This window comes from Ranitomeya variabilis, chromosome 4 (assembly GCF_051348905.1).
Source record: "Ranitomeya variabilis isolate aRanVar5 chromosome 4, aRanVar5.hap1, whole genome shotgun sequence".
Lineage (NCBI taxonomy): Eukaryota > Metazoa > Chordata > Amphibia > Anura > Dendrobatidae > Ranitomeya > Ranitomeya variabilis.
Genome location: NC_135235.1, coordinates 329,349,030 through 329,373,366, shown reverse-complemented (window position 1 = coordinate 329,373,366; position 24,337 = coordinate 329,349,030). Strand labels below are relative to the sequence as shown.

The following is a 24,337-nucleotide window of genomic DNA, read 5'->3' as shown; positions in this document are numbered from 1 at the left end:
CCCCAGGTGCTTCACAAATTGATCCGCAAAAATGAAAAAGTACTTTATTTTCACACAAAATTTCTTTTAGCCTCAATTCTTTCATTTTCACATGGGCAACAGGATAAAATGGATCCTAAATTTTGTTGGGCAATTTCTCCTGAGTACACCAATACCTCACATGTGGGGGTAAACCACTGTTTGGGCACATGGTAAGGCTCGGAAGGGAAGGAGCGCCATTTGACTTTTTGAATGAAAAATTATCTCCATCGTTAGCGGACACCATGTCGCGTTTGGAAAGCCCCTGTGTGCCTAAACATTGGAGCTCCTCCACAAGTGACCCCATTTTGGAAACTAGACACCCCAAGGAACTCATCTAGAGGCATAGTGAGCACTTTAAACCCCCAGGTGCTTCACAAATTGATCCGCAAAAATGAAAAAGTACTTTTTTTTCACACAAAATTTCTTTTAGCCTCAATTCTTTCATTTTCACATGGGCAACAGGATAAAATGGATCCTAAAATTTGTTGGGCAATTTCTCCTGAGTATGCTGATACCTCATATGTGGGGGTAAACCACTGTTTGGGTGCACGGCAAGGCTCGGAAGGGGAGGCGTGCCATTTGACTTTTTGAATGGAAAATTAGCTCCAATCTTTAGCGGACACCATGTCGCGTTTGGAGAGCCGCTGTGTGCCTAAACATTGGAGCTCCCCTACAAGTGACCCCATTTTGGAAACTAGACCCCCCAAGGAACTTATCTAGATGCATAGTGAGCACTTACAACCCCCAGGTGCTTCACAGAAGTTTATAACGCAGAGCCGTGAAAATAAAAAAATAATTTTTCTTTCCTCAAAAATTATTTTTAGCCCAGAATTTTTTATTTTCCCAAGGATAATAGGAGAAATTGGACCCCAAATGTTGTTGTCCAGTTTGTCCTGAGTACGATGATACCCCATATGTGGGGGTAAACCACTGTTTGGGCGCACGGCAGGGCTCGGAAGGGAAGGCACGCCATTTGGCTTTTTGAATGGAAAATTAGCTCCAATCATTAGCGGACACCATGTCGCGTTTGGAGAGCCCCTGTGTGCCTAAACATTGGAGCTCCAGCACAAGTGACCCCATTTTGGAAACTAGACCTCCAAAGGAACTAATCTAGATGTGTGGTGAGCACTTTGAACCCCCAAGTGCTTCACAGAAGTTTATAACGCAGAGCCATGAAAATAAAAAATAATTTTTCTTTTCTCAAAAATGATTTTTTAGCCCACAATTTTTTATTTTCCCAAGGGTAACAGGAGAAATTGGACCCCAAAAGTTGTTGTCCAGTTTCTCCTGAGTACGCTGATACCCCATATGTGGGGGTAAACCATTGTTTTGGCACACGTCGGGGTTCGGAAGGGAAGTAGTGACGTTTTGAAATGCAGACTTTGATGGAATGCTCTGCGGGCGTCAGGTTGCGTTTGCAGAGCCCCTGATGTGCCTAAACAGTAGGAACTCCCCACAAGTGACTCCATTTTGGAAACTAGACCCCCAAGGGAACTAATCTAGATGTGTGGTGAGCACTTTGAACCCCCAAGTGCTTCACAGAAGTTTATAACGCAGAGCCGTGAAAATAAAAAATCATTTTTCTTTCCTCAAAAAAGATGTTTTAGCAAGCAATTTTTTATTTTCACAAGGGTAACAGGAGAATTTGGACCCCAATATTTGTTGCCCAGTTTGTTGTGAGTACGCTGATACTCCATATGTGGGGGTAAACCACTGTTTGGGCACACGTCAGGGCTCGGAAGGGAAGTAGTGACGTTTTGAAATGCAGACTTTGATGGAATGGTCTGCGGGCGTCACATTGCATTTGCAGAGCCCCTGATGTGCCTAAACAGTAGAAACACCCCACAAGTGACCCCATTTTGGAAACTAGACCCCCAAGGAACTAATCTAGATGTGTGGTGAGCACTTTCAACCCCCAAGTGCTTCACAGAAGTTTATAACGCAGAGCCGTGAAAATAAAAAATAATTGTTCTTTCCTCAAAAACTATGTTTTAGCAAGTAATTTTTTATTTTTGCAAGGGTAACAGGAGAAATTGGACCCCAACAGTTGTTGCCCAGTTTGTCCTGAGTACGCTGGTACCCCAAATGTGGGGGTAAACCACTGTTTGGGCGCACGTCGGGGCTTGGAAGGGCGGGAGCACCATTTGACTTTTTGAACACAAGATTGGCTGGAATCAATGGTGGCGCCATGTTGCGTTTGGAGACCCCTGATGTGCCTAAACAGTGGAAACCCCTCAATTCTAACTTCAACACTAACCCCAACACACCCCTAATCCTAATCCCAACTGTAGCCATAACCCTAATCACAACCCTAACCCCAACACACCCCTAACCGCAACACACCCGTAACCCTAATTCCAACCCTAATCCTAACCCTAATCCCAACCGTAACCCTAATCCCAACCCTAACCACAACTGTAACCCCAACACACCCCTAACCCTATCCGTAACCCTAACCACAAGCCTAATCTTAACCCTATTTCAAACCCTAGCCCTAATACCAACCCTAACTCTAATTCCAACCCTAACCCTAAGGCTATGTGCCCACGTTGCGGATTCGTGTGAGATTTTTCCGCACGATTTTTGAAAAATCTGCAGGTAAAAGGCACTGCGTTTTACCTGCGGATTTACAGCAGATTTCCAGTGTTTTTTTGTGCGGATTTCACCTGCGGATTCCTATTGAGGAACAGGTGTAAAACGCTGCGGAATCCGCACAAAGAATTGACATGCTGCGGAAAATACAACGCAGCGTTTCTGCACGGAATTTTCCGCACCATGGGCACAGCGGATTTGGTTTTCCTTAGGTGTACATGGTACTGTAAACCTGATGGAAAACTGCTTCGAATTCGCAGCGGCCAATCCGCTGCGGATCCGTGGCCAATCCGCTGCGGATCCGCGGCCGATCCGCTGCCGATCCGCCGCCGATCCGCTGCCGATCCGCCGCCGATCCGCTGCCGATCCGCCGCCGATCCGCGGCCGATCCGCCGCGGATCCGCGGCCGATCCGCCGCGGATCCGCTGCCGATCCGCTGCGTATCCGCTGCGTATCCGCGGCCGATCCGCTCTGTGTGCACATGCCATAACCCTAACCCTACCCGTAACCCTAACCCTACCCCTAACCCTACCCCTAGTTCTAACCCTAGTTGTAACCCTAACCCTAGTGGAAAAAAAAAAAAAATTTCTTTATTTTATTATTGTCCCTATGGGGGTGATAAAGGGGGGGGGGTTATTTATTATTTTTTTTATTTTGATCGCTGTGATAGAACCTACCACAGCAATCAAAATGTACTTGTAAGGAATCTGCCGACTGGCAGATTCGGCGGGCGCACTGAGCATGCGCCCGCCATTTTCCAAGATGGCGGCGCCCAGCGAGGAGACGGCCGGACACCGGGAGGATCGGTAAGTATGAAGGGGTGGTGGGGGGGTGGATCGGAGCACAGGGGGGGTGATCGGAGCACAGGGGGGGGGGATCTGAGCAAGGAGGGAGCGGACAGGAGGACGGGGGAGCCGGCAGGCGGACGGAGGGGACCGGACCCCATAACGGAGGACTGGGGGGGCGATCGGTGGGTGTGGGGGGGGCACTTGAGTATTTCCAGCCATGGCCGATGATATTGCAGCATCGGCCATGGCTGGATTGTAATATTTCACCAGTTTTTTAGGTGAAATATTACAAATCGCTCTGATTGGCAGTTTCACTTTCAACAGCCAATCAGAGCGATCGTAGCCACGGGGGGGTGAAGCCACCCCCCCTGGGCTGAAGCACCACTCCCCCTGTCTCTGCAGATCGGGTAAAATCGGAGTTAACCCTTTCACCCGATCTGCAGGGACGCGATCATTCCATGACGCATACGCTGCGTCATAGGTCGCATTGGCACCGACTTTCATGACGCAGCGTATGCGTCAAAGGTCGTGAAGGGGTTAAACCCTTCTGCTGACAAGATAAACCCCAAGAAAGAGATTTCCTGAACAGAAAAAAACACATTTCTCTAATTTAGTAAACAGAGAGTTCTCCCTCAGTCTCTGTAATACCACATGAACATGTTCCTGATGAGTGTCCAAGTCTGGTGAGAAAATTAGAATGTCATCGAGGTATATTACAACAAATCTTCCAATGCAATCAGAGAAAATATAATTCATAAAATTCTGACACACAGCAGGTGCATTAGATAATCCGAAAGGCATGACAAGTTTTTCAAACAGATCCTCAGATGTTAAAAATGCCGTTTTCCTCTCATCTCCCTTCGGGATGCGTATCAAATTGTAAGCCCCTCTAATATCAAGTTTGGAAAACACCCTGCCCTCCAGAAGCTGATTATATAGGCTGGGGATGAGCTGGGTAGGTATTTTTAACCATGATCTTGTTCTCGGAAATCAAGGCAAGGATGGAGACACCCATCTTTCTTTTTAACAAAGAAAAATTCAGCATCTACAGAGGAGGAGGAAGGACGGATATGACCCTTCCGTAAACTTTCGCTAACATATTCTTTCATGGCAGTCCATTCAGGCCCCGACAAATTGTAAAGGCGAGCTTTTGGCAATTTGGCGCTAGGAATAAGGTCAATAGCACAATTATAGGGACGATGGGGAGGAAGTATCTCCACCTCTTTTTCTGAGAACACATCATCAAAGTCTTTCAGGTACTCTGGAAGACCCTCCAGACTAGCGGAGCATATTTGTACCTTTTTAGACATTTCTTGGAACAGTTGGGGCGCTATGTCACAATCTCCTTCAGACACCAATCAATAACTGGATTGTGAGTCTGCAGCCATGGAAACCCCAGTGCCAAACCAGCAGGTAAATTATTCAACACAAAACAGGAGATGGATTCAGAGTGGAGTGCCCCCACTTGGAGAGTGAAATTCACCATTGCTCTATTGACCAAATTGTGAGCTAACGGTGTCTTGTCAAGGGCGATGATTTGAATAGGTCTTTCTAAACTAACTGTCCCTAACCCTAACTTCAGAACCAGTCCAGAATCAATACAGTTAGCAGCAGACCCACAGTCAATGAACGCCACTGTAGATAACACCTGGTTCTCGAAGGAAATCATTGTATTTATCAGTACTTTGTCAGAGGAAGAAAAAGGTACCAGGGAGTCTGGGTGACCTCCTCAGTCAGCACCCAGACTCAGATGTTCTCCCGATGGTTTGGTGGCTTGAGTACAAATTGAGCAATTCTTAAGAAAATGTCCAGGGAGGCCACAGTATAGACAGAGTCCGAGATCTTGTCTCCATCTTCTCTCCGCAACATGAAGACAGGCAACTCTAACCTCGGGTAAATGAACCTGCTCCGGGGAAGAATAACATGCGGCCTGCTGTTCACCATGTCTCTCACAGATTCTGCGGTCCATTCGTATGGCCTGAGTCATGGTCTCCACTCTCCATCAGAGCACATGGGGTGTCATGGAGGACCAGAGCAGCCTTGAGTGTCTCGGAAACACCACTTTGGAACTGGCACCCAAGGGCAGCATCGTTCCATAGAACTTCAGTGGACAACTGCAGGAGCTCAGTACAGTAGTCTTCAGCTGTGCGACCCCCCATGTGCCAGGTTCATGATCTTAGCCTCAGCGACCTGGATTCTGTCGGGTTCATCATAGATCAGACCTAAACTGTCAAAAAAGGCATAAATGGAAAACCGTTCTTGGGCTTGTGGGGACAAAGAAAATGCCCAGGTCTAAGGACCCCCTCGCAGAAGGGACATGATTATTCCCACCCACTAAAACTCCTCCCCTGATGACTGGGGGCACAGGGTAAAAAAAAACTTACAGCTCTCCCTGAAAACCCTAAATTTGTCTCTTTCCCAAAAATGTATCAGGAAGGGATATGACAGGTTCGGGAGAGACCAACTGTACATCAGAGGCTACTGACGCCACAGCCACTGCCGGCAGTGGGGGGCTATGGGATGTCTTCATCAAGTTATTTATCTGACCCTGCAACTGATATTGCGATGACTCCAGACTCTGTCAATCCTTCGCCAGATCCTGAGTCATATGCATCAAATTCGCCACCTGGTCACAAAGCGTGTGAACAGGATCCACACTGGCGAAAAAGAAAAATGCAGAGGCCAGACATAATGTGACGCTCGTCACTAGGGTTGAGCGAAACGGGTCGATCATTTTCAAAAGTCGCCGACTTTTGGCTAAGTCGGCGTCTCATGAAACCCGATCCGACCCCTGTGCTTGTCGGCCATGCGGTACGCGACTTTCGCGCCAAAGTCGCGTTTCAATGACGCGAAAAGCGCCATTTCTCAGCCAATGAAGGTGAACGCAGAGTGTGGGCAGCGTGATGACATAGATCCTGGTCCCCACCATCTTAGAGAAGGGCATTGCAGTGATTGGCTTGCTGTCTGCGGCGTCACAGGGGCTATAAAGGGGCGTTCCCGCCGACCGCCATCTTACTGCTGCTGATCTGAGCTTAGGGAGAGGTTGCTGCCGCTTCGTCAGAAGCAGGGAGAGCGTTAGGCAGGGTCCACTAACCACCAAACCGCTTGTGCTGTAGCGATTTCCACTGTCAAACACCACCTTCGGTGTGCAGGAACAGTGGAAGCTATTTTTTTTTTTTTTTCCTCAGCGCTGTAGCTCATTGGGCTGCCCTAGAAGGCTCCGTGATAGCTGTATTGCTGTGTGTACGCCACTGTGGAAACCAACTGCTTTTTTCAAAGCACATATCCTCTTGTTCCTTTCTGCACAGCTATCTTTTTTGTTTGTCCACACTTTTTATTTAATTTGTGCATCAGTCCACTCCTATTGCTGCCTGCCATACCTGGCTTAGATTACTGCAGGGAGATAGTAATTGTAGGACAGTCCCTGTTTTTTTTTTTTTTTTTGTGGGAGATTAAGATTGGCATTTCTGCTACAGTGCCATCCCTGTGTGTGCCATCTCTCACTGAGTGGGCCATAGAAAGCCTATTTATTTTTTCCGTGATTTGTGTTCTAAATTCTACCTCAACACAAAAACACTACATCAATCAGTGGTAGAAAAATATTGGCCTCAGTCAGGGCTTGTGTGCCACTGCTGTGTGTGCTATCTCTTATTCAGTGGGCTATAGAAAGCCTATTTATTTTTTTGGTTTTTTTAATATTATTTGGTTTCTAAAGTCTCCCTGAAAAAAAAATAAAAAAATAAAAAAACAGTGGGAGAGTAATATTGCCCTTTCAGCTTGTGCGCCAGTCTTGACTCCTGGGTGTGCCACCTCTCTCTCTAATTGTGGGCCATAGAAAGCCTTTTTTTTTTTTTTTTTTTAAATATTATTGGGTTTCTAAAGTCTCCCTTAAAAAACAAAAAATACATAAAAAAACAGTGGGAGAGTAATATTGCCCTTTCAGCTTGTGTGCCAGTCTTGACTCCTGGGTGTGCCACCTCTCTCTCTCATTCAGTGGGCCATAGAAAGGCTATTTATTTTTTTGGTTTTTTTAATATTATTTGGTTTCTAAAGTCTCCCTGTAAATAAAAAAAAAAACCTTAAAAAAACAGTGGGAGAGTAATATTGCCCTTTCAGCTTGTGCGCCAGTCTTGACTCCTGGGTGTGCCACCTCTCTCTCTCTAATTGTGGGCCATAGAAAGCCTTTTTTTTTTGTTTTTTTTTAAATATTATTTGGTTTCTAAAGTCTCCCTTAAAAAACAAAAAATACATAAAAAAACAGTGGGAGAGTAATATTGCCCTTTCAGCTTGTGTGCCAGTCTTGACTCCTGGGTGTGCCACCTCTCTCTCTCATTCAGTGGGCCATAGAAAGGCTATTTATTTTTTTGGTTTTTTTAATATTATTTGGTTTCTAAAGTCTCCCTGAAAAAAAAAAAAAAAAAAACTTAAAAAAACAGTGGGAGAGTAATATTGCCCTTTCAGCTTGTGCGCCAGTCTTGACTCCTGGGTGTGCCACCTCTCTCTCTCTAATTGTGGGCCATAGGAAGCCTTTTTTTTTTTGTTTTTTTTTTTGTTTTTTTTTTAATATTATTTGGTTTCTAAAGTCTCCCTGAGAAAAAAAATAAATAAATTAGGTGGGAGATTAATATTGACATTAGTGCTTGAGTGACAGTCCTGCGTGTGGTGTCATCTCTGTGATTTTGTGCCACAGAAAACAGAGTGTGTAACATTGTGCCTGATTTTCCTTGTGGTCTCACCAACCTGTTAAGGGATATTGAAATCATACTGAAGTTATAGCTCACCGTGTAAGTTGTTTGACAGCAACAAATAAAGTTACTTTGGTTAAGATTTTAAAACAATGAGGAAGTCTGGTGCAAGAGGTCGTCGTGGGCGTTCATTGTCAGCTGGTAATGATGGTAGTGGTAGTGGAGCATCAGGTGGTCGTGGGGATAAAAATATTCCACCTAAGTCTGGAGCTGTGGAGCCAGTTTCGTCGTCAGGCTACACAAGGCCTCGAACGCTCTCTTTTCTGGGAGTAGGAAAACCGCTTTTAAAGGCGGAGCAGCAACAGCAAGTTTTGGCTTACATTGCAGACTCAGCCTCTAGCTCTTTTGCCTCCTCTTCCGAAACTGGTAAATGTAAAAGCAGCGCGTCGCTTGTGGATGTTCACGGTCAGGGACAAGTCGCTTCCTTGTCCTCCTCATCAAAAACTACAACAAGAGAGAAGGATGCAGCAGGCGACACAACGGGTCACTCCATGGAGCTCTTTACACATACCGTCCCTGGCTTAGAAAGTGAAACATTTAACAGGCCATGCCCATTACAAGTAGATTCTGACATGGAGTGCACTGATGCACAGCCACAGCCAGAGTACTATGCTGCTCCTTTGACTCAGACCACCACATTGCCCTCTCAGGGTACAGATCCACAATCAGACCCTGATGAGACTATGTTGCCCCACCACGAACGCTATACCACCGACCGACACAGTGACACAGACGAAGTTGCACACGAGCTCGAAGAGGAGGTAATAGATGACCCAGTTATTGACCCCGATTGGCAGCCATTGGGGGAACAGGGTGCAGGCGGCAGTAGTTCAGAAGCGGAGGTGGAGGAGGGGCCGCAGCAGGCATCAACATCGCAACAGGTTCCATCTGCCGGGCCCGTATCTGGCCCAAAACGCGTGTCAAAGCCAAAACCTGTTGGAGGACAGCGTGGCCATCCGGTTAAAGCTCAGTCTGCAATCCCTGAAAAGGGATCCGAGTCTAGGAAGAGTGCAGTCTGGCATTTTTTTAAACAACATCCAACTGATCAGCGCAAAGTCATCTGTCAAAAATGTTCAACTAGCTTAAGCAGAGGTCAGAATCTGAAAAGTCTAAATACTAGTTGCATGCATAGACACTTAACCACCATGCATTTTCAAGCCTGGACTAACTACCAAACGTCCCTTAAGGTTGTAGCACCCTCGGCCAATGAAGCTAGTCAGCAACGCAACATCCCTTCCGTCACTGTAAGGCCACCATTTTCCGCACCACCGGCAGTATCTGTGCAGGTTTCTTTGCCAGCCAAAAGCAGTCAGGGTCAGGGAACCACCAGTTTTGTAGGAGGAAATATTGCATCTAGGGCACCGGCGGAAACAATACCGTCTCCAACCGTCTCTCAGTCTGCCATGTACACCGGCACACCCGAAAGTTCCACGATCTCCAGCTCTCCAGTCCAGCTCACCCTACATGAGACTCTGGTTAGAAAAAGGAAGTACTTATCCTCGCATCCGCGTACACAGGGTTTTAACGCCCACATAGCTAGACTAATCTCGTTAGAGATGATGCCCTACCGGTTAGTTGAAAGCGAAGCTTTCAAAGCCCTGATGGAGTACGCTGAACCACGATACGAGCTACCCAGTCGACACTTTTTTTCCAGAAAAGCCATCCCAGCCCTGCACCAGCATGTTAAACAGCGCATCGTCCATGCACTCAGGCAATCTGTGAGTACAAAGGTGCACCTGACTACAGATGCATGGACCAGTAGGCATGGCCAGGGACGTTATGTGTCCATCACGGCACACTGGGTGAATGTGGTGGATGCAGGGTCCACAGGCGACATCAATTTAGGGACAGTTGTGCCTAGCCCACGGTCTAGGAAACAGTTGGCTGTAGGCGTTCGCACCCCCTCCTCCTCCTCCTCCTCGTCCTCCTGCAGAAGCTACAGCTCTTCCACAGAACGCAGTCTGCCAACCACTCCATCGGCAGATGACACTGTTGCACACCAGTTGTCCCATTATGGGCCAGCTACTGCCAAGCGTCAGCAGGCTGTATTGGCTATGAAGTGTTTGGGCGACAACAGACACACCGCGGAAGTTCTGTCCGAGTTCTTGCAACAAGAAACGCAGTCGTGGCTGGGCACAGTAGATCTTGAGGCAGGCAAGGTAGTGAGTGATAACGGAAGGAATTTCATGGCTGCCATCTCCCTTTCCCAACTGAAACACATTCCTTGCCTGGCTCACACCTTAAACCTGGTGGTGCAGTGCTTATTGAAAACTTATCCTGGGTTCTCCGACCTGCTCCTCAAAGTGCGTGCACTTTGCTCACATATCCGACGTTCGCCTGTACACGCCAGCCGTATGCAGACCTATCAGCGGTCTTTGAACCTTCCCCAGCATCGCCTCATCATAGACGTTGCAACAAGGTGGAACTCAACACTGCACATGCTTCAGAGACTGTGCGAACAGAGGCGTGCTGTTATTTATTTGTGGGAGGATACACGGGCAGGCAGTAGGATGGCAGACATGGAGTTGTCAGGTGTGCAGTGGTCTAAGATACAAGACATGTGTCAAGTCCTTCAGTGTTTTGAGGAATGCACACGGCTGGTTAGTGCAGACAACGCCGTAATAAGCATGAGCATCCCCCTAATGCGTCTGCTGATGCAAAGTTTGACGCACATAAAGGAGCAGGCGTCTGCACCAGAGGAAGAGGAAAGCCTTGATGACAGTCAGCCATTGTCTGGTCAGGGCAGTGTACAGGACGAGGTAGCGGGCGAAGAGGAGGTGGAGGACGAGGAGGATGATGGGGATGAGTATATTTTTAATGCCGAACCTTTCCCGGGGGCACAGGAAATTGGTTGCGTGTCACGGCCGGGTTCTGGTTTTTTGAGGGACACAAGTGACGTAGATTTGCCTGCAACTGCCCCTCAACCAATCACAACCGGAGATTTGACAACTGGAACTTTGGCCCACATGGCGGATTATGCCTTACGTATCCTAAAAAGGGACACACGCATTACGAAAATGATGAACGATGACGATTACTGGTTGGCCTGCCTCCTTGATCCACGCTATAAAGGCAAATTGCAAAATATTATGCCACATGAGAACTTGGAACTAATATTAGCAACCAAACAATCAACTCTTGTTGACCGTTTGCTTCAGGCATTCCCAGCACACAGCGCACGTGATCGTTCTCACACGAGCTCCAGGGGGCAGCAGACTAGGAGTGTTAGGGGTGCACACATCAGAAGTGGCGTTGGACAGAGGGGTTTTCTGACCAGGTTGTGGAGTGATTTTGCTATGACCGCAGACAGGACAGGTACTGCTGCATCAATTGAAAGTGACAGGAGACAACATTTGTCCAGTATGGTTACTAACTATTTTTCATCCCTTATCGATGTTCTCCCTCAACCGTCATTCCCATTTGATTACTGGGCCTCCAAATTAGACACCTGGCCAGAATTGGCAGAATATGCATTGCAGGAGCTTGCTTGCTCGGCAGCAAGTGTCCTATCAGAAAGAGTATTCAGTGCTGCAGGTTCAATATTAACCGAAAAAAGGACTCGTCTGGCTACCCAAAATGTTGACGATCTAACATTCATTAAAATGAACCACAACTGGATTTCGAAATCTTTTGCCCCACCTTGCCCGGCCGACACCTAGCTTTCCTATGAAAAGCTCTTGCCTGTGAATTACTTTTCTAATGTCTAATTTGCTGCAGCTGATTGTACAGCATACGACATGTTTACACCTCCCTAAATGGCAAAACTCCCCACACGGGGCCGTGGTATCGCGACTTGGCGCAAGCACCCGTGAGACTGCTGTTTGTCTGAAGAGGTGGGTGTGCTCGCTTTTGGTTGACGGCATTGCTACTGGGTCCCTCATAGTACAATGTAGTGTCTCTGGCGGTGGCGGTGCGCACCCAACGTCAGACACACCGTTGTAACATGAGGGGCCCTGGGGCGGTCCCGCCGGCCTCAAGAGAGTTCCCCCCTACCCCAGCTCAAAATGTGCTCTACCACGTGCAAAATTATGTCGCACAGCTCCACCAATCTTTAGTCTATTCGCTGACATCATTCAATGTCTGGCACTGACAATACAAATTTGTAGACATCTATGATGCAACTTAAAGTAGTCTGTGTCTGTGTCCTATATTGGCACCATTAAATAGTTACTGCCAAATTACTATGTCAGAAACTCAGTAGATGAGCCCACCCCTGTACCTAAGTATGCCACCTTTTTTTTTGTTTTGGTTGTTTTGCGAGACATTAACATCTATTTATATTTTGGGAGTACTGGGACAGACACTCCTTGCACTACTCCTCCACTCACCACCAAGCTGCCTGTGTATCCATGTAACCGCTGTAAAGCTGCCATGAGCCTATTGTTTGTTATTTTAGGCCTTTGATAGCCTGTCTGCGGTCCCTACTTTAAATACTCCTCCACTCATCACCAGCTGCCTGCCCGTGTATCCATGTAACCGCTGTAAAACTGCCATGAGCCTATTGTGTGTTATTTTAGGCCTTTGATAGCCTGTCTGCGGTCCCTACTTTAAATACTCCTCCACTCATCACCAGCTGCCTGCCCGTGTATCCATGTAACCGCTGTAAAACTGCCATGAGCCTATTGTTTGTTATTTTAGGCCTTCGAAGCCTGTCTGCGGTCCCTCCTTCCACTAGGCCTCCACTGACCAGACCACTGCTGCCCGTGTACCCCTGGAACCAATTTTAAAGTGCCTACAGCCAGCCCATTTTATTGTGTTAGGCCTTCGAAGCCTGTCTGCGGTCCCTCCTTCCACTAGGCCTCCACTGACCAGACCACTGCTGCCCGTGTACCCCTGGAACCAATTTTAAAGTGCCTACAGCCAGCCCATTTTATTGTGTTAGGCCTTCGAAGCCTGTCTGCGGTCCCTCCTTCCACTAGGCCTCCACTGACCAGACCACTGCTGCCCGTGTACCCCTGGAACCAATTTTAAAGTGCCTACAGCCAGCCCATTTTATTGTGTTAGGCCTTCGAAGCCTGTCTGCGGTCCCTCCTTCCAATAGGCCTACACTGACAAAGGTACACCTGACAACAGACACATGGACCTGTAGGCATGGCCACGGAAGGTTACGTGTCCTTTGTGGCTCAATGGGTTAATGTATTGGATGCATGGTCCACACAGGGGACAGCCTGCTAAGTCTGTATGCAGTCCCTAATTCAAGTTGTCCTCAACTGAATAAAGCTGAGCTTCTACCTTCTGGCTCTCATTAAGTGTTTTTTAAAAAACAAAATGGTGGTTAGGGCCTACTAACGGCTTCTGCCCCTCCCTGGTGTTGCCCTCAACTGAATAAAGCTGAGCTTCTACCTTCCGGCTCTGATTAACTGCTGTTTTTAAACACATTGCTGGTTCCGGCCTACTAACGGTGTCTGCCCCTGCCTGGTGTTGCCCTCAACTGAATAAAGCTGAGCTTCAACCTTCTGGCTCTCATTAAGTGTTTTTTAAAAAACAAAATGGTGGTTAGGGCCTACTAACGGCTTCTGCCCCTCCCTGGTGTTGCCCTCAACTGAATAAAGCTGAGCTTCTACCTTCCGGCTCTGATTAACTGCTGTTTTTAAACACATTGCTGGTTCCGGCCTACTAACGGTGTCTGCCCCTGCCTGGTGTTGCCCTCAACTGAATAAAGCTGAGCTTCAACCTTCTGGCTCTCATTAAGTGTTTTTTAAAAAACAAAATGGTGGTTCCGGCCTACTAACGGTGTCTGCCCCTGCCTGGTGTTGCCCTCAACTGAATAAAGCTGAGCTTCAACCTTCTGGCTCTCATTAAGTGTTTTTTAAAAAACAAAATGGTGGTTAGGGCCTACTAACGGCTTCTGCCCCTCCCTGGTGTTGCCCTCAACTGAATAAAGCTGAGCTTCTACCTTCCGGCTCTGATTAACTGCTGTTTTTAAACACATTGCTGGTTCCGGCCTACTAACGGTGTCTGCCCCTGCCTGGTGTTGCCCTCAACTGAATAAAGCTGAGCTTCAACCTTCTGGCTCTCATTAAGTGTTTTTTAAAAAACAAAATGGTGGTTCCGGCCTACTAACGGTGTCTGCCCCTGCCTGGTGTTGCCCTCAACTGAATAAAGCTGAGCTTCAACCTTCTGGCTCTCATTAAGTGTTTTTTAAAAAACAAAATGGTGTTTAGGGCCTACTAACGGTGTCTGCCCCTCCCTGGTGTTGCCCTCAACTGAATAAAGCTGAGCTTCAACCTTCTGGCTCTCATTAAGTGTTTTTTAAAAAACAAAATGGTGGTTAGGGCCTACTAACGGTGTCTGCCCCTCCCTGGTGTTGTCCTCAACTGAACAAAGCTGAGCTTCCACATTCTGGCTTTCGGCCTATACTATCAGATATTAAACTGCATTTGGCCTACTAGTGTGGTTAGGCCCTTGAAACAGTGTCTGCTGCTCTTGGGTTTGCTACTCCACTGAACAAAGCAATGCCGCCTGTTTAGTCCTGTTACCAATTTTGATCTGCATTTAGCCTACTTTATTCTTTGGCCCTATATCTGTTTCCTCATCATCCTGCCCATTGCCCAGCCACTGCTAGATGAGTCTGCTGGTACATTGACCTAGACCACTACATTCCCCTTGTACTCTACACAGCCAGAATCTGACCCTGCTGAAAGTAAGGTTCCCCTTCCCGCATATTATACCACCTTACACAGGGACAAAGAGGAAGGTGCAGATGAAAGTGCAGGTTCCTTCATCAGGTGGGGGGGCATACTCGTTGGCGACGTCACTGGCACAGGGCCACTCAGAGTACGCAAAAGTGTCGCTGCTGGTGGGAGGCGCCCCCGCCATGCAAACACACCGCCGTACTTTGAGGGGCCCTGTGCCAGTGCCAATGCGAACGAGTGGGCCCCCCCTGCTTGCTCAGGATCACAGCACTTGCAACGTTGAAATACTTACCTCTCCCTGCTCCACCGCCATGACGTAGTCCATGTTTCCTGGGCCCACTAAAACCTTGAACCAGCCCTACCCCCACAACTTTTGCCAAATGACCCCCAATTTCCAGTGCCCAACTATTATTATAAAGTTAATTAAGATTGACAAGCTTCAGAAAACAAGAATGGATGTTTTTGGCAGTAAAATGTGCACTGTAGGTGTTTTCCTGGCCTCCACTCACTGCCGGCTATGCTTCCCCATTGACTTGCATTGGGTTTCGTGTTTCGGTCGATCCCCGACTTTTAGCGATAATCGGCCGACTTCACTCGACTCGACTCTGGACTAAATCGGGTTTCACAAAACCAGACTCGATCTTAAAAAAATGAAAGTCGCTCAACCCTACTCGTCACTTCTCACGGCTAAGCTGTGAGTCAGAGTGGGCTGGGAGTCCAAGGTCAGGAGGGTACGTCATAAACAGAGGGAAGAGACAAAAGCGTAGTCAGGTAACGTTCCAAGGTCAGAAGCCAGGAGGGTAACAGATCAGAACTGAAGGGGTTAAACAGGCGGATGGTCAGAACGAAGTTCAAGGTCAGGCAACAGATCAAGCAAACAGAACTCAAGGCACAGGGAGCACAAAGCACAAACCTCACAAGTCTGGTAGTGGACTGGGAGAAACTGCTCAGTTAAGAAGGCATGCGATTACCTGGGATAGTGAACACCTGAGACAGCTGACGCCTCCCAGTCACAGATTGGCTAGACGAGCTGTCAATAAACACACCGACAGCTCAGCACGCCCCTGAACCAGCTTGGATGATCATGCTGTCAATCAACATACTGACAGCTTCAGCATGTCCCTGTACCGGATTGGATGGCCGAGCTGTCAGTAACTGCATAACTGATTCCCTGAGAGGTGGAACCTTGACAGGTTTATTTACTGTTATAATTTTTGTCCAGAAGAGGCTGTGTTTTGGTTTTGAATCCCCTGGAGTTTTATGAAAGTAACAAAACTGCACATATTTGGACCAACTGCATAGCCTGTGTGAACGCTACCTATTGTCTATCTGAGAATGTGAATCCCGACAGTATACAGTGGGTGAAAAAAGTATTAAACACGTCATCAATTTTCAAAGTACGGTAAATATAATTTTTAAAGGCGCTATTGACATGAAATAATAATAATCTTTATTTTTATATAGCGCTAACATATTCCGCAGCGCTTTACAGTTTTGCACACACACAAATTCCTCACCAGATGTCAGTAACAACCCATTCAATCCACACAGGCAAAGAAACCAAACAACAGATGTCCATAAATTAAGTTATGTGTAATAATGAGAAATGACACAGGGAAACAATATTGAACACATGAAGAAAGAAAGGTGCAAAAAGCCATGGAAAGTCATGATAACAGCTGAAATCTATCAGTAATTGGAAAGCAATCCTGCCACTTTGTGAAAAATAATATCAGCTGGTTCAACTGATGACCTATAAAAAATTGTCTCATTACCAAGGTGCCACACAAGAAACATCTCATGATGGGTAAAACCAGTGACCTATCTCAAGACTTTTCCAACCTTATTGTTGCAAAACATACTGATGGCATTGATTGCAGAATAATTTCTAAACTACTAAAGGTTCCAAAGAGCACTGATACGGCTGTAATCCTAAAGTGAAAAGAACATACCGTATATACTCGAGTATAAGCCGACCCGAGTATAAGCCGACCCCCCTAATTTTGCAACAATAAACTGGGAAAACTTATTGACTCGAGTATAAGCCTAGGGTGGAAAATGCAGCAGCTATCGGTAAATGTCAAAAATAAAAATAGATACCAATAAAAGCAAAATTAATTGAGACATCAGTAGGTTAAGTGTTTTTGAATATCCATATTGAATCAGGAGCCCCATATAATGCTCCATACTGTTCATTATGGCCCCATAAGATGCTCCATACAAAATAGGCCCCATATAATGCTCCATACAGTTCATTATGGCCCCATAAGATGCTCCATACAAAATAGGCCCCATATAATGCTCCATACAGTTCATTATGGCCCCATAAGATGCTCCATATACAAATATGCCCCATATAATGCTCCATGCAGTTCTTTATGGCCCCATAAGATGCCCCATATAATGTTCCATGCATTTCTTTATGGCCCCATAGATGCCCCATATAATGCTCCATGCAGTTCTTTATGGCCCCATAAATGCCCCATATAATGCTCCATGCAATTCTTTATGGCCCTATAGATGCTCCATATAATGTTCCATGCAGTTCTTTATGGCCCCATAGATGCCCCATATAACGCTTCATGCAGTTCTTTATGGCCCCATAGATGCCCCATATAATGCTCTATGCAGTTCTTTATGGCCCCATAGATGCTCCATATAATGCTCCATGCAGTTCTTTATGGCCCCATAGATGCCCCATATAATTCTCCATGCAGTTCTCTATGGCCCCATAGATGCTCCATGCAGTTCTTTATGGCCCCATGTAATGCTCCATATAATGCTCCATGCAGTTATGTCCCCATAGATGCTCCATATAATGCTCCATGCAGTTATGTCCCCATAGATGCTCCATATAATGCTCCATGCAGTTATGGCCCCATAGATGCTCCATATAATGCTCCGTGCAGTTCTTTATGGCCCCATAGATGCCCCATATAATGCCCCATATAATGCTCCATGCAGTTCTTTATGGCCCCATAGACGCTCCATATAGCATTGTGCCACATGTAATGCTGCTGCTGCACTAAAAAAAAAATGACATACTCACCTCTCGTCGCTGCCCGCTGCTCCTCAGCGTCCCGTCTCTCTGCACTGACTGTTCAGGCAGAGGGCGGCGCGCACACTAATACGTCATCGCGCCCTCTGACCTGAACAGTCACTGCAGAGGACGCGGAAGACGAGGCGGCGGTGGAATGCGGAAAGGTGAATATGACATACTCACCTGCTCCCAGCGCTCCTGGCGCGGTCCCTGCATGTCCCACATCTCCGGGAGCGGCAGCTTCTTCCTGTAGTGAGCGGTCACGTGGCACCGCTCATTACAGTAATGAATATGTGGCTCCACCCCTATGGGAGTGGAGTCCATATTCAGAACTTTAATGAGCGGTACCAGTGACCACTGAACAGGGGAAGAAACTGCCGCTCCCGGAGATGTGGGATATGCGGGGACCACGCCAGGAGCGCTGGGAGCAGATGAGTATTTGACAGGCGTCGCTCCCCCTCACCCGCCGACCCCCCCGCCTTCCATGACTCGAGTATAAGCCGAGAGGGGCACTTTCAGCCCAATTTTTTGGGCTGAAAATCTCGGCTTATACTCTAGTATATACGGTAATTTCCCCATAAACCGGCTATGACCAGGTGCTCCCCCCCCATGATTTCAGACAGTGGAGTGAAAAGAATTATCTGGAGAGTTGTCCAATAGGCAAAGACAACCTGTGGAGAGCTACAGAAAGACCTGGAATCATGGTGCAATGGTTTCAAAGAAAGTAATGCATTCAACCACCATGGTCTGTTTTCTCACTCATCATACAAGTCTCCATTGCTAAATAACAAGTATGTTCAAGCGCGTGTACTGTTTACTCAACAACATTTAGACATTTATCCTTTAGTGCATCTCTATACATGGTTTTTACCCATTCTCACTATTTTTGATGGTATTAACATTTAGACATGTCTGTGAAATACTAGGAGAACATAGTCTGGTCAGATGAGACAGATTCATCAACTGTCTCTTCTGAGGCTGTCAGTGAGTCTGCAAGCATCATCATAATTAACATGAGACTCTGGTGGAACATCACAGCATCACAGAACTGCATGGACGCATACAGACAGGTTCCCCTGCATTACCTATACTGTAAAGGCATATAACCATGGTGTATGTGGTATTATTGGTCGTGGTGCAGAAGTGGAGTTTTTCCAAAAGTGGGCGGTGAGATTGTGAAAGGTTCGAGGAGTGGAGGTGAAGCTGGAGTCTCAAAGTGGCTCGAAAATGTTGACAGTATGGGTCCCTGAAATTCCTAGTGGCAGCCCTGGTTGTATGTATTAGTTATGGTCATTGTGCTTTGAAAAAGGTTTACAGTATTGTGCTTCCTTCTTTGACATGAAACAGCAGCCCCATACAGCATTCTTTACCTGGTTCTCCAGGGTCTCCTTTAGGTCCACTTATTCCTGCTGCTCCATCTCTACCATCTCGACCATCTCTTCCCGATAATCCTGTGCTGCCAGGCGTCCCAGGAACCCCAGGAATCCCAGGGGTCCCACAGCAAGGTGATGTTATCTGATTATCTTCTACTTGTAAAGAACTTAATATGAAGGAAAATATAAAACTAACAGGAAGGAGCATTGTTCTGTGGAGAAAAAACTTATCAGTTATTCAGAAATTGAAGTTATTATTTTGACAATGATAGATCCACGGTAAGTAGTGGAGACAGAATTAAAAATAGACAGGGATTTTAAAAATAGGTTTATAGAATGAGAGCAAGATGCTAAGTATATATGGTATAATACAGTATATACAGCAATTATTAGATAGATATGTACAGATAGATAGATATGAGGTTGATAGATAGATTTTCAGAGGATATGAACGATAACACCAAAACTTTTTCTCCACTCATGGTTAATGGTTGGGTGAAGCTATTTATTGTCAAACTACTATGTTTTCTCTTTTTAAATCATAATGACAACCCAAAACACCAAAATGACCCTGATCAAAAGTTCACATTCCCTGGTGATTCTGGCCAGATAACATGCACAGAAGTTGACACAAATGGGTTTGAATGGCTACTAAAGGTAACATCCTCACCTGTGACCTGTTTTGTGTGTGTGCATAAAAGCTGAGTGAGGTTTCTGGGATCCAGACAGACTGTTGCATCTTTCGTCCAGCCACTGACATTTCTGGATGGTGAATCATGGGGAAAGCAAAAGAATTGTCAACGGATCTATGGGAAAAGGTAGTTGAACTGTATAAAACAGGAAAGGGATACAAAAAGATATCCAAGGAATTGATAATTCCAGTCAGCAACGTTCAAACTGTGATTAACAAATGGAAAATCATGGGCTCTGTAAAAACAAAACCACAGTCAGGTAGACCAACAAAAATGTTGTCCACAACTGCCAGGAAAATTGTTCGAGATGCAAAGAAAAACCCACAAATATCATCAGCTGAAATACTGGACTCTCTGAAAACTAGTGGTGTGGCTGTTTCAAGATGCACAATAAGGAGGCATTAAAGAAAAATTGGCTGTATTGTTGAGTTGCCAGAAGAAAGCCATTACTGTGCAAATGCTACAAAGTATCTTGCCTACAATATGCAAAACAGCACAGAGACAAGCCTCAAAACTTCCGGAACAAGTAATTTGGAATGAGGAGACCAAAATTGAACTTTTTGGCCACAACTAGTGTTGAGCGATACCGTCCGATACTTGAAAGTATCGGTATCGGAAAGTATCGGCCGATACCGGCAAAGTATCGGATCTAATCCGATACCGATACCCGATACCAATACAAGTCAATGGGACTCAAGTATCGGACGGTATCCCTCATGGTTCCCAGGGTCTGAAGGAGAGGAAACTCTCCTTCAGGCCCTGGGAACCATATTAATGTGTAAAAGAAAGAATTAAAATAAAAAATATTGCTATACTCACCTCTCCGACGCAGCCTGGACCTCACCGAGGGAACCGGCAGCGTTGTTTGCTTAAAATGCGCGCTTTTCCTTCCTCCCGTGATGTCACGGCTTGTGATTGGTCGCGTGCCGCCCATGTGGCTGCGACGCGACCAATCACAGCAAGCCGTGACGTAATTTTCAGGTCCTGAATGCCGAATTCTAGGCATTCAAGATTTTAAAATTACGTTCCGGCTTGTGATTGGTCGCGTCGCGGTCACATGGGCGACGCGACCAATCACAAGCCTTGACGTCACGGGAGGCAGGAAACGCGCGCATTTTAAAATTACGTCCCGGCTTGTGATTGGTTGCGTGCCGCCCATGTGACCGCGACGCGACCAATCACAGAAAGCCGTGACGTAATTTCAGGTCCTGAATGCAAAAATAGCAAAATCTGTAATTCTGTAAACACACAGATGGTACCACTAGAAATATAAATAATAATACAGCACAAGTGGAATAATAAAACTTAACTTTTACTCATAAATATAGATAAAAGAGAATAAAGTCACCCAAAATATGATAAAAATTAGGGGTACAGTCTGATGCAAAAGACCTTAGAGACTGAATAACCCCAGATAGGATTCCAAACTCCGCATATAGCAACACCTGCGGAATATAGATGGCCCAGGGTACGATATACAAATTTGCTGCATAAAAAATATTATATATAACTAGCAGCATGAATGCACATACACCTGGTTGCACAAAAGATAATTGATCATCTTTAAACAATGGTGGCACCTCAAAAAGAAGCGTGCCAAATAATAGACAGATATATATTACTGGAAAAGGAACAATCTCACCAATTCCAACGGTGCGAGCACAGGAGCGCTGAATAGTCCCCGGTCAGGAGTACATCCAGAAATTTGATGGGAAATGACAATGCCCTGTCAATCCCTGTGGGGCTACTGATAAGCTATCCCCAAAGCTCCTGCCCTTACAAGGGCAGTCCACAACTACCCCTGCATACACATGCCCTGCACTCTCCCTGTGTCATTGTCCCAACGCGTTTCTTCCAAGCTAATTCATCAGGGGACTGGCTTGTATGAGGAGATAAAGTGCCTTGTGCTATGCTAGAGGACAAAAAGTCCTGCCACCCTCTGTGCTATCTTGCAGAGAATGGAGGGGCGTAGGGCCGGTCTTTAAATAACAAAAGGTCTAATTAAAAGACCTGGTGGGGTAATCAATCCAAATAAGTGGCAACAATGAATACGTGACAATGAGCCAATAGCTCTGGGTCAATAGAGATGAAACACCCACTAGCAAATATCACAATAATGAATAATGTCAAACGCATACTGTGTTGTATATGCGCTATCATCACTATAACAAATGGAGACTCACTGTTATGTTGGCGTCACACGCCGAGAAACCATGCTCGTGTGCCGGTAGGAGACGCACTTCCGTCATGCGCAGTGTGAACCGGAAGTGGCCGCTGCTAGGTAACGCTAAACTGATCGCCGATATAGGTATAAGATATCGGCATTGGCGTTCATTAATAGAAAGTAACCGACAAGATACAGACCGTATGTATACGAACCTGGCACTAGCGTTATTATTATACATAAAAAACTGTACGCTGGCCGGAAGAGGCTGTCACTAGGCAACGCATACCAACAAAAAGCCTCCAGCGGAGTAGAACCAGGGCGCATGCGCGGGATTCATAAAGAGCCGGTAAACAATTGTAACATGTATGTTATATACAGAAAGTTACCGCTACTAGGTTGCGAAAACCCATACACTAACCACTGGAGATGCTTTAAAGTAAAAAGCCATGGGCATAAAGAAGCCCACGATAGGAAAATATGCCGGTACAAAGGAGATGTTATGTGCCAATAAAAATGAGCAGTTACTAGGGAGCAATACCTAAACAACCGGACCAATGTATGATAGGTGTGAGCATGGTCCCCACATATATGTATATACAGAAAGATCATAAATACACAATATAACTATTATAGCCGCAAAAAATCTCTAAAAAGCGGCATGTAGCAATATAAATAATGTCTCTGTAAAAAGTTACCACAAAAAGATAAACCCCCAAACCACAAAACTGTGGAAGAGAAAAAAAATAATTATTAATCATGCACATCCAATAGAGAATGTGGGTGACAATAATGGGGATTTAGGCATAATCAGATAATAGAATGACTGTGTACTACCGAAAGGGAGCCAAAAAAAGGGAATGGAAAAAAGGAGGAGGAAAACAATTCAAATAAAACAACTGTAATTAATCTGGTCGTTCAGCCCATGTGGACTAACGGTATTAAGGTAAAAAATCCACTTAGCCTCTCGCTGTAATAACAACTGATCCCAATCACCTCCTCGTATGGGTTTGATCACCCTTTCAATTGCCATGAATTTGAGATGCCTAGGAGAGCCGTTGTGCAATTGATTAACATGTCGGGAGACGGAGGTGTCTCTGCCATGTATTACGTCCCCAACATGTTCCCCAACTCTTTTTTTGAATTCTCTGATGGTTTTCCCAACATACTCAATTCCACAAGAACAAGAAACTTTATAGACAACCCCTTTAGTACTACAATTAATAAATTGCTTGATGTGATAGTTTCTGCCAGTAACATTACTCACAAAGTTATTGCCTGTGTCAATGTATTGGCAGACAGTACAATGTCCACATTTGAAACAGCCCTTTGTGTCACTCCTTAGCCATGTCTCATTTACAGGGCTTGAGAAATGGCTATGAACTAGTCTGTCATTAAGTGACCGCGACTTTTTGTAAGTAATTGACGGGGTATGATCCAGGTAGTCTGAGATATCCGAGTCCATTTTTAATATGGACCAATGTTTTGCAACAATATCTCTTACATGGTTTGCACCATTATCAAAAGTGGTAATAAACCGTACCACCTCATTGTTCTGTGTCCTTACAGTGGGATTCAACAGTGAAGGTCTATCCCTACTCTTCGCCTCATGATAGGCCCTCGAGAGGATCCTAGATGGATAACCCCTATCTTGGAAATTCCTTCTTAGTTCCTGAGCTTGAGACTCAAAGATAGCGTCATCTGAGCAATTCCTCCGAATTCTCAGGTACTGCCCCTTGGGAATACCTCTCTTGAGATGTTTCGGGTGGTGACTACTCCAATGTAGGAGGGCATTAGTAGCTGTTGGTTTTTTATAGTTTGAAGTAACTAAATCACCATTCGATCCTTTGGTAATTAGGATATCCAAAAAGGGCAATGCAGAAAACTCAATTACTGACGTGAAGAACAGGCCAATGTTGTTATGATTAAGCCTGTCCACAAAGCTCTCAAAATCACCTCTAGGGCCCGTCCAAATCAAAAAGATGTCATCTATGTACCGTGTCCAAATATCTGGGACACGGCACATAGATACATCAGAGTCATCACTCCAAACCATCGTCTCCTCCCACCAGCCGAGGAAGAGATTGGCATAGGCCGGGGCACAGGGACTGCCCATGGCCGTCCCCCTTAGCTGGTGGTAGGTCCTACGATTAAAGGTAAACACATTATGTGTCAAACAGAACCGGAGCAGCTCAAGAACAAAATGATTGTGTTTCTCAAATTGTAAACCTCTCATTTGGAGAAAGTATTTGACGGCCTCCAAGCCCTTATCATGGGGGATGGAGGA

General features: G+C 45.9%; 1 protein-coding gene across 1 annotated transcript in view; it reads right to left on the bottom strand.

Moving 5' to 3' along the window:
- C1QTNF5 (C1q and TNF related 5) overlaps positions 1 to 24,337 on the bottom strand; it is a 38,419-nt gene that overhangs the window by 5,861 nt on the left and 8,221 nt on the right. Inside the window, exon 2 of the mRNA XM_077250507.1 lies at positions 19,192 to 19,406. Within this exon, the coding sequence (XP_077106622.1) occupies positions 19,192 to 19,402 (211 nt within the window). The 5' untranslated portion in view covers positions 19,403 to 19,406. The remainder of the gene's footprint in view (positions 1 to 19,191; positions 19,407 to 24,337) is intronic.